The sequence below is a fragment of the Myodes glareolus genome, chromosome 1, assembly GCF_982192425.1.
Source record: "Myodes glareolus chromosome 1, mMyoGla1.1, whole genome shotgun sequence".
Classification (NCBI taxonomy): domain Eukaryota; kingdom Metazoa; phylum Chordata; class Mammalia; order Rodentia; family Cricetidae; genus Myodes; species Myodes glareolus.
Genome location: NC_142026.1, coordinates 112,157,977 through 112,169,545, shown reverse-complemented (window position 1 = coordinate 112,169,545; position 11,569 = coordinate 112,157,977). Strand labels below are relative to the sequence as shown.

The window sequence follows — 11,569 nt, the reverse complement described above, 5'->3', positions numbered from 1 at the left end:
TTAAAAAGACTTGTGGCTGTACTGTGATTGTCTTTAACGACTGACGATTCCCGCATGCAAATCACATCTTCACAAACTTTCACGTGTTCAGAAGCAACAGTTACTGTATTATAATTCATTTTGCCTTCAATGAAAACTCTTCAGCACAGGCATAAAAAAGAAACACTACATTCTGAGACTTAAATATGGATTCCATCTGACTTAGAAGCAATACACGTTCATTCAAACTCCACAAAATGGAAGCGTGAAGAAAATGACAACAGTTGCAAAGGGATTTATTGAGAAATAGTAAAGATGTACATATTTTTACAAGCTTTTAATATTAATTTACATTTCTTTAAATTATGTAGGCCCCAATAATCTATAACTTTACTAATACATAACAGAAACCCTTGACTTCGACTGTGAGATCCCTCCAACACCACCATAATTAGGAGTCAAAATGCAACTTTGGCTCATGATGCTTACGTTTGTGTTGAAAAGAAAATGCCATATTCATAAACAAGTAGGCTTCATTACAACGCCACGGTAGGGCATGCTGTTGAAGCTATTTTGATCTTAGCTCACCAGACAGTTAATACCTATTTTTGTGCACAGACCAGACAATCTTAAAATCTTATATATATATTTTTTAACCTCTGAATTGGGTTACCACATTTCTTCGGTTTTTATCATTTTAGATGTGTGCTATAATATTATAGCCAGGCCACCTATTTTATTACTCAAGTGATAGGGTCTTGATATTTTTAAGGTGCAATATAAGGCAGTTCTTGTTTTTCTAATATCATACCATGTTTGAATATGTAATAGCCCAAACCCCACCTTAGTTGGAGAACAGTTTTCAAACTCATTTACAACAAGGCACAGTATTCTACACAAAAACAGAATGTAGGGACTGCCCGTGGGGCTGCTTTCTTTACTGTTGGTTGTCTAGGGTTATGTTTTTCTTGTTTTTCGAGAAAGAAAGAGGATTTTTCGGTCCTAAGGTGGGAAGGGAAGAGTTGTAGTCTGAACTTGTTCAAGATCACATGACCAGATTGGGCCCATGGCTCTCTGGCTGCCACCATTGCTGCGCTATTTCCCATCAACCTCACTTGCAGGTGTTGCACTGGCGGCCTCCTCTGGGAGGAAGAAGTATGCCAGCAGCCAGTCCTCGGAGTCCTTGGGAAAGGGGAGTCTGTCTGGCCCTCAAGTGGAGCAGTGTTAGAAGCCTCTTGTTCATCAGATTCTAAAAAGAATTAAAACTCTTGATGCAGGGCCACAAGTCTATCCATAAGAGAACCTGGCTGTGTGCCGAACTAACTTCATTTGAGTCATAGTAATAAATATTTAAGGTGTAAGTTCACAAATGAGTACAGGTAATAAAAAAATAGTCTTTAATCTTTTACCCATTTTCAAGCTGAAGACCAGCAGAAATGTAAAATTTATTGTCCATATTACTAGGATTAAAATATTCCCATCATAATTAGCCACTATTGCATTACGGGAAAGGGTAGCCAAAGGCCACATTTAAACTATAAGGATCATATATGGAATCCCTACCTTCTGCAGAATTATCTCATTATCTTTCTACCCCAAACAGGGCCTTATCATTCTCTAAAGAAACACCGCTCTCCCTCCAGAGTACTCATTGCAATGTTTGAGCAAAGCATTTGTCTTCGTTGAGTTGCAGAAGTCTCAGGCGATGAGCTGTCATGAACTAGCCTCAGATGAGGGGCACTAACAGCTGGACTCTAGGGTCCATCTGACGCCGTTCAGAGCACAGAGCTTCGGGTGTTTATACCATTAGCATATTTTACTTCTTGAAGTCATGAATTTCCTCAAGGCCAACCATGTCATAGCCAATTAGAGAATCTGTATTGTGTCGCCAACATGGGCTACACACCAACAAAACAAAAAGACGTGCAGACACAGTGATGGCAAGCTCTCCTGGCAATGAATGCAGGCCTTGTTCAGCAACCATACTAAGAGGAAACCGATGTATTCCTGTCAGTATATGGGAAGACCCTGGACTGATGTGTTCCAAGGAGAGCTAATCACCTTTACTGTTGAGATCTGGTGATGTTGTCAAGATCTAGCTTGTCTGATAATGAATTAATGATGATATCCTATAAAAAAATTTCATAGACTCAGTGATTTTTCCCTTGGGAGTTATCTGATATACCCACCTTCTATCACTATCATCGTTTTTGCAATGGCACGGAAGACAAATGTGTTCTGTCGTGTCCACTCAAGGTGCATGTCAAACTATAGCCATAGCATATTATAAAACTGACTTGAAGGATATTTGCTAATGATTCTTCCTCTAAGCAATTTACACACGTTCAGAATCTTAAATTAAAATGGGGTAAATTGACATGAATATGGCTCTTAGTTTTCTTCCAGAAAACTCTAAGAAAGGATACTTGAGACATCAACATATATTTCACTTTAGAAATAAGGAATTCACTGTTTCCCAAACCCTTTGTTTATTAATGTTGAGATAGTTGACTCTTACCTATTACTGGAACCATTCAGAACCCAAATAAGATGCAAGCCTTCTTGTATTATTACCGTTGGTTTCTCATTCTAACAAATCCTCAGTTTGTTGATGATTCAGTATTAAACTGATAGTCTGAATTTTAAATTTTGTCATGTCAATGATTATTACAAAGCTTTTTGTTTATTTGTTTGTTTTTGGTTTAATGTTTGTTTGTTTGTTTTGTCTTTCATTATCTACAGAGTCTTTAACCAAAGTTACATTGTAACACACAAACGCTGTCTTGTCTTTAAGGCACAACACATCAGTATGAACATTCTCTTTGCCAAACTTAAAAAAGAGACAATATTATATTCCCATTTCCCTGGCCCTCTTCCCACCCCGACAAACAAAAGAACAATTGCATCCACTTTCAGAGTCAGCTGCTAATAAAGTCACAGTAAAGTATTTCCATCAATAATTTACACAAATTACAGGTCTAGATAGGACTGTCGCTATACAGTCTGAGTGCATTCAGATTCAGATTTTCTGGGCTAGGTAGGCTAAAAGTCAGATTCAAACCTCAGGGGTGAGAAGAGCTCCCATTTTGAGGAATGTTTTCGACCACCTTGTCAGAGGCAGAACAGGTGCTGTGGTCTGGAGGGTTCAAGTTCCTTACTAAAGCTGTTAATTCCAGTTAGGACTCATTTGGTGGGTGTCAGCAACCTCCACAGACTTTTTTTTTAAACCATGAAAGTATTGTAAAGATAATAAGACCATAGAGTTTCCTTTCTGCAGCACTAAAGTTTAATTCCATTCAGCAACCTGAATTCTTCACTCTGGAGTTCTCATTCCAAGTATGATTTCATCCTTTAAGACCATTTATATGTGGAGAAGAAGCCAGCGGCATTGGATCACACATAAAAATTCAGTGTACTTGAAATATAAAAAAAAAACAACAACCAATGGATCCCCAGCTAGAGAATACAGTTACAAATACTCTAATTCCAGTGCTTGATGTAGAGCCAAGAGGTCCGAGTGGCTTGATATCCTCCAAAAGGGCATGTTGTGCTGTGCGGTCAAGACAAGGGGAGAGGAGAGAGGGAGGGGGCAGGAACGAAGAATGGAGACAGATCACAACCATCATTCCATGGAGACAGCAGCACACACCAGGGTGTGGTGTTCACCCGAATTCAAGGGAGGGGGTTTAATGGAGGGAGAGCCACAGGTGGAGGCCTGCTAGCTAGCGCCAATGCGGAATTTCTATGGAGTCGAGAAATAGATCTGAACTGGATTTTAATGCAGAACAGTCACCACGGTGTTTCCTACATGGTTTAATCTCTACTCTGTAAATCAGAATTACCAAGGTCAACACTGGGGAAAGCCAGATGACATACAACTCTTGCATGGATGAGTGATAAACTCTCTATCAGCATGCTACTTTTAAAAATTGATTTCTTGGTTAAAAATAAGAGAAAATTAGACTATGATCTTCCTAAACTCAGAGGCCTTTGGTAATGGCAGGGGAAAAAAAGAGTGAATTCCTACCTATGGAACAATTTGGAGCAGAACTAAATCAACATTGGAATTGATAATATTCAACTTGTCTAGGGTAATTAATAACTTAAACCAGTATATGACTTGGTTTATTTCAAGACTGAGAGGAAGAGGACTTAAACTTCCATGTTTTAATGGGGACATACCATCCCCATGTGGATAGACAACTCTTAGATGGCACACTGGTTTGTGGCCTCCAGAGATGCATTAGTATGCACTACAGATGTGCCATTCATGATTTACAGAGGAGACTGATTGGAAGTAATATCTGAGGAGACCTCATTGGAAATAATAATAATGAAAATATACTGTAGTAAATTACAAAACGATAGCATTATTTGTTAGTTTGAACTTAAAACATCTTCTAGGACATATGTGAAGGGAATGTAGTCAATATGCAGTGGAAATAAATAAATATATATATATGTTACTTTTATATGAAAGTTTATTATAATCACTACTACTACATAATTTTTGCTGCTCAGCATGGTAACCACCACCAACATGTGGTTATGAATGCTTGAAATATGTTTAATCCAATTTAAAATACACTATGAATTTAAAAACCAGACTAAGGCCAACACAGGAATCTAGGATCATGTCAATAATTCTCATATAGACTAGATGTAGATATATAATATTTGGAACAGATTAGACCAATTAATAGATATTATTAAAGCTGGCTCTACTTGCTTCTTTGGCTTTTAGAAATATTAAAATTTGCATATACATCTCATGTGCATCTTGAGGGGGAGTGCAGTGATTGTTATTGTTAAGATCTGACCTTTTTTCCTCTTTGATTTCACAAACACATGTTTTAGTTCAATTAGAGCAAAGAATTTTGAGAAGGGTAACATTTTGCATTTCAGCTCAGATCTATTTGTAACAATCAAACAGTACTCAGTATATCTGCACATGCGATTACTTCTACGTTAAGAAAAAAAAAAGCATGCATTCTGGGCACTAGGGCAACCAGCCACCTGTATTTCCAAACAGATTCACAGCCTTCACCCATCACCCAAACTTCACCCAGTTAAACAACCATTTGAAAACAGCATTCTATCCCAAGTTGGGATCCATTTGGAGTCAAGCTTTCTGCCCCTGCCGCTGCACAGCAGAGGGCATCTTCAGAATCTACCATCCCCAGTGTGGATAAGTAGCATGGACTTGGTAAGTCATGATTCTGAAAGGCACACGTTGCTTATTGGCTTGTGAACTTTCCTAGTTCTGAGCACGAGAGCAATAAATTTCACAGAGGTTAAAGACTACTCGTATTTGTCGAAGGGTCTGTTCTTTGTTCTGTGTGATTGTAATGCCAACATGAAAAATTCAAACAATGAACTCCCATAAAATAGACATTCATAGAGTCCAGAAAAGACGACAACTGTGTGCGACTTAAACACCTCAAGCAGCAGGCAGCGGGGCAGGTTGGGTTGTTTGAGGCTGCAGGGCTGACCTTACACAGAATGTCCTTGGGACCAGTGTGCTGTCTTGAGTCACAGCCACTGCTAATTAACACTCAGGGAGTTCCATGTCACTAGCTCTTGGAACAGAATGGGAAAGCATGGGGACTCTAGAAGACAGCTGCCCTAGGATGCCTGCAAACCTTTTAAGTAGAACCCTTCCCCTTTCTTCAGTTCCCTGGGTTTGAGTTGACTGGATACATCAATCATTTATCTTTCTGTTATGCTCATAAACTCTTCTATGAAACTGCCTGTCCGAATTATTCTATAGAAAATAGAAATTGAGTTTACGCTGTGATATCTGTGTTTGGAGGTTTTATTAGAAAGTGATTTAGATCGTCCATATATGAGAAGTATAACATTGTCTTTATATGCTAAAATGCCATTTACAGGTTTTTGTTTTGTTTTAAATTTTTCGGCCCTCCAGGGAAGGAAATAGAGGGCACAGGTTTGTGTTCCTTAGTGTGGAGAACAAACCTCATATCATCCTCTTCTGATGCTGAACCAATCACATTGTGATTTAACTACTACCATGGTTCCTCATTAGAAACATGCATCAGATTAAAAAAAAGGCTCATTTAAATCAGTAGGGCCTATGAGATCTTCTGAATATGCTCAAACCCAGCTGCTTGGCACTTAACTACCAGTGATTCACTGAAATACATGAGAAACTTCTAGATGGAAGGGACAATGCCAGTTTGACTCCAAAACAAGTTGGCACAAAAAGTATGAAGAATGCTCCAATTCCAACCCCGCTGACTAAGGCCTCTTAAGTTCCCTTTCAGCTGTCAAGTCTGTCTTCAGGATTCATTATCAGGGAACCGATCTGTCTCCAGGCACTCACGAGGAACATGTGGCATTTGAGAGTCATGGGCCACCCTTGCTAGCTGTGTTACGAGTTTGTTAAATTTCTTCATCTGGTACATTTAATGAGTTTTTTTAAAAAAAATTGTCTCTATGTGCACTCGTAAATGTGTGTGTGTGTGTGTGTTAAATGTATGCTCTAAGTTTATGAATATATTTCTTATATAGTTATATATAAGTGAATAAATATCAATTAATTGTCCTGTATTTCCTAGCAAATTCCAGGCATAAAATGCTGGACTCCAAATGGTTTATTTGCAGGTCAACATCGGCTCTCATGCTCTTATTGATTTGCATCTGTAAATGTCAATCACTTGTCAAGCTGCCACTGGGCCAAACTACAGGAATGCAGACAGAAAGGCTTGCACTAGAAGTACCACACCAACATTGCTTGAGACAAGTTACCTTTTTCGCTGCCTGCTCTTCTTCTACACCATCCCCAATTACAACATATACTACTTTTCTGCCAAACCTCTGCATTATTCGTTCAAAGCAACTTTCTTTTCCTGGAAGATAAACGAGATAAAGTTCAGAGCGAAATTACCTGCTTAGCTGCGTGCTCTTCGTCTCGGCCGTCTCCGATCACAACATAAGTTATGTTAGTGCCAAATCTGGACACTATACGCTCAAAACAGCTTTCCTTGCCTGAAAAACAATGCATTGCTTATTCTTCCGGCCATGGCACTCATTAACCTAGAGATTCACAAAGTGTTAAATTAATGCCTCTTGAACAATGTTTGAGCATTATGACCTTATGATCCCTGCATTTAGAAATCAACAAACACATTGCAATAATATTGCTTTTTATTTAGGATAGATCATTAAACAAATGCTTTTGATAGTCTATGGAAGGAAGGGGAGAGGGGGAGAGAGAAGGGAGAAGGGAAAGACTGGGGAGAGCTTGAGGGAGTGGGAGGGTAGAGGTGGAGGGAGGACAGATATAGGAGCAGGGAAGAAGATATCTACATTAAGGGAGACATTTTAGGGTTGGCAAGAGATTTGGCTCTAGGGGGAATCCCAGGTGTCCATGGGCATGTCCTAGCTAGGTCCTTGGGCAGCGGAGGAGAGGGTGCCTGAACTGTCCTTGCCCCACTATTACACTGATGATTATCTCGAATATCACCACAGAATATTCATCCGGCGAGGGATGGAGATAGAGACAGAGACCCTCATCAGAGCAACGGACTGAACTCCCAAGGTCCAGTTGAAGGGCAGAAGGAGGGAGAAGATGAGCAAGGAAGTCAGGACTGCCAGGGGTTGGTCCACACACTGAGACAGTGTGCCTGTTCTAATGGGAGCTCACCAAATCCAGCTGGACTTGGACTGAAAGAGCATGTGATCAAACCGGACTCTCTGATTCTGGCTGCCAATGGGGGCTAACTGAGAAACCATCGATAATGGCACTGGGACTTGTTTCTACTGCATGTACTGGGATTTGGGACCCTAGTCTATTTGGATGCACACTTTCCTAGGCCTGGTTGGAGTGGGGAGGGCCTTAGACTTTCCACAGGGCAGGGTACCCTGCCCTCTCTTAAGGAGGGAAGGGGAGGGAGGAGGATGAGTGGGGGAGGGGGAGGGGAATGGGAGGAAGGGAGGAAGTGTAAATTTTTGAATGGAAAAATAAAAAAGAAAGAAAGACAGTAGGCTTGAGAATTTGACCCTGATAAAACGTTAGTGTGTTTTTAACTCCACTGAAAGAGCAGTGAAGCACCTTTTATGGGCAAATAAAAGTTTCTACAGCATTTGTTTAATCCATTCTAAGAACCAGTTTTATCTAATTTATCTTTTGGATAAATTTGGAGTTTAAATTTGACTTCTCCAAAGTCAGTTGGAGAAAAGTGAAGTCTTATCTCTAAGGAAAGAGGGAATACTAACAGATTTACCTTGATAAATGACTCCTTTAAACAAGTATGTGAGCGCACATATAGTCAGATTAATTACATCAAGTGTGCTGTCCAACTGACCACAGCTGGACTGCAGCAGACTCGCTGACTGCACCCTGAGGTATAGCTGCAGAGACCTTGCTCCTGCCTTATCTTTACAACATTGGCATCTTTTCCCGAATCCCATGCCAAGAATGTTCCTGCAGCCATCACTACTTTTGCCTTTTTTCTTCCTTAATCTGCTAGTTCAGGATGCTAAAACAAAAATTACTAATGACAAGGGAAAACCAATAATTTCTTTCTCGGGTTCAGTGGAACAAATTTGGTCAATGGGAAAAATATTAACCTTTAAGTAAAAGAAATGTTTATTTGGATAAAAAACATCATTTGTGTTGTCAAAAAGAAAAATCACATTCTATCTGTCAATCTTACAAGTATAATGTATGTATCTTCACAGAACATAGTATGGGATTGGAGTCTAGGGTCTGATTTGGAATGTGCATGACAAGGTGACATATACCTTAATAAAGTCTGGCTCTCCCTAACTAACTGTTCCCCCCACATGGCTGCAATCTTCACAAGACCTAGGGCTACTTATGATGGTGGGAGGTTTAGGATTTTGAACTTGTCAAAGTACTAGGAGGTAATTTTGTTGCCGTTTAGGGCACATGGCATAGCCTAGTTATTTTCCCAGGCATTTCCTCCACAATGGGACATATATCCTGTCTTCTTTAAATTCTATCAAAATGTCAGAACTTGACAAGTTTTATTTTGAATGATAATTGGAAGTCAGACTCTGCAAACCATATTTAAAGATGAATATGACTCCATAGATGTATTTTACCTAGGAAGCAGATTGCAGTTATTTGAGTCCTTCTGTGTACTGGCAAGAAATGTATATTCCAGGTACACAAGTAAAAATTATGTATTTTGCTTTATGAAAAATTTTCACTTGTTCCTGAAATTATTTTTTGATTGCGGGTAGAATTAATCTGAGGCTTCCCAATGATGCCAAAATAGTATTTTTATTTTTTACCTTAGACCAGTATTATTGACTATGCAAAGACATAATTCCATTTCATAGTGATTGAACAATTAAGTACTGTGGTTGGCGCATGTATTACTCAGATAATATAGTTAGAATATTGTATAAAATGAACAGAATAAGTTAGGATTACCTAAACACCAAGTTCAGCATTTTACAGCTAAGAGCTCTCATAAAATATACACATGCATCATGAATTACATGTGATTCTGTTATTTGAAGTGTTCCCAAATTTTCTGGATGTGCTAATGGAAAACTGCTTAAGAGAGAATCATTCAGAAATATAAATACAGTTGTGGAAGACTCCAAACACAGATGTGACTACATTTCAAATAGTTCCCTTACCTATTTTCGTTGCACTGTAAATGTTCTCAATGGGAAAAGCACCTCCTAGGCTGTAGAGCAGGATCTTGGCCAGGGCCGGGATCAGCTGCGTTGTCGTTACCAAGACGTTTACACAGTTACTCCTGACAGGGAGGAAATGCACGGATTTGCTTTCTAGTGTAAATAACTTCTAGCAGTAAGACTGAAAATTGCCACTGTTTGTAAATGCAGGAGGAGACCACTTCTTTCAGTCTTTAACCACCAGTGCTATCAGCCAACACACTCCCCCTAAAGTGGCAGATTGTTGAGAACAATTCATAACCCAAGACCGTTTTCTGACATTTAAAAGTCTCCATTATGTTTGTCAGAGCAAGATTCTCTTCAAAGTTCTTTAACTCTACAGTGATGAGGAGAAAGAGAAGTAAGACAAACTTTGGAAGTTTGGAGAGGCGGCTTGACATGAAGCTTCACCATTTACTAAATAATATGTGATATTAGTAGCTGCTGCATCCTTCAAAATTATCAACACTCTATGACAGAACATTTGTAAAGGACAAATACAAAGAAGGAATCGAGAGGTATCAGTATTAATTACATATTCAGATATAGCTTCAATCTTCATTTACAAATTTGCTTTCCCAGTGGGAATTACATATTATCCATACATTTTCTTTTGTCTGTTATTCTCATAATATCTACAAGCAAACTCTCTTGCCAGTTGGTACAACATAATTTTTCAAAAACATGTTTAGATGGGTTTTGGTTTCTAATGACTGTATACAATGCTGTCTCAAGGTTGTTTTTTATTTTGTTTTGTTTTTTCTTTCCTATACCTGGAGTTACTTCTTTAGTGAATACCCACAGAACAAGGAAAATAAATGATAGCTCAACTTTGTTGAGAACTCTGATACATAATCCATCAAATAATTTGCTTTCCCTACATTTTTTTGGGTCTTGTGTAAATTTCAAATATGTGTTAGCGCTAAACTCTATGGATAACTTTGCAAGCTTTGTAGCCAGTGGTTGTTGGCTTGTTCTTTTTTTTTCAGGCCTTTTATTTCTATTCATTTAATCATTTCCTAAGGCCACACAATTTTGAGATGGCTTTAAGTTCTTTTATAAAAATTACATAAATGAGCTGTTGGTGCAGTTTTTGGAGAAATGCCCATGATGGTACACAATTTTAAAGTCCCGAAGTCCCTGACTCCTGGTTGATCAGTCGCAGTTTCAGACATGATGCCAGAAGTCCCAATGCCTAAGCAACTTTCACTGTCAGACAATTCTTGCATAGAATTCATCTCCCTACCTGAGATTCTTACACATTTACCCCGACCCTTTCCTTTCTAGACACAGAGTAAAATCTAACTCATTTTAGGCCCAACATTTCAAAGAGTTGCAATGGACAAATTTGTTCCTCCACTTGACTCTACGGGCTGAATTCTTGGCAGTTTTCTCCTTTGTGTAGTTTCTACGAATCAAATTCCAGGCACTACCAAACTGGACGCTGGAGACTTCATGTCTGTCAGAATTTCCATTAGAATTGTGACACCAAGAACTGAAGAGAATGTTTGCGTCTGCCCAGATCAACACAGGAAGCTGAAGCAAGCCCCCACCACAAGAATTTTCTGTTGTTGGTGACGTTTCTGATCTTGCTACCAGGAAGGAACCACATGCCAGACTTGGCACATAAATTTACTTCCATGTCCTAAGTGTCAGGCTCTCCTTTCACTCTTGCAAACTTTTTAAGTATCTGATATCTGTCCTCTTTTTATGCCTTATGCACATACATGCGTTAACTGTATCTTTATCGGTTCACCTAAGTCAGAAATAACACTATACAATAAGAAATAAGAAAGACTAATTTCACCCACCAGCACTTTTTCCAAATTTATCCTGCTGAATTATTGTTCAAAGGACAAAGCTGAAAAACAACTTGAAGTTGGTGTAATTTTGTTATCTATATCAAGTTGGTAGA

The 11,569-nt window shown here is 38.9% G+C and overlaps 1 protein-coding gene across 5 annotated transcripts in view; it reads right to left on the bottom strand.

Moving 5' to 3' along the window:
- Nucleotides 1-258: 258 nt before the first annotated feature.
- Nucleotides 259-11,569, bottom strand: part of Eya4 (EYA transcriptional coactivator and phosphatase 4) — a 253,869-nt gene continuing 242,558 nt past the window's right edge. For 2 of the 5 annotated variants that reach the window (XM_085689272.2, XM_048425350.3), the window contains 3 exons: nt 9,616-9,737; nt 6,748-6,848; nt 259-3,529 (listed from right to left, as the gene is read on the bottom strand). In XM_085689272.2, the coding sequence (XP_085545398.2) occupies nt 3,449-3,529; nt 6,748-6,848; nt 9,616-9,737 (304 nt within the window). In that variant the 3' untranslated portion in view covers nt 259-3,448. The other 3 variants (XM_048425351.3, XM_048425348.3, XM_085689250.2) reach the window with 2 other exon arrangements.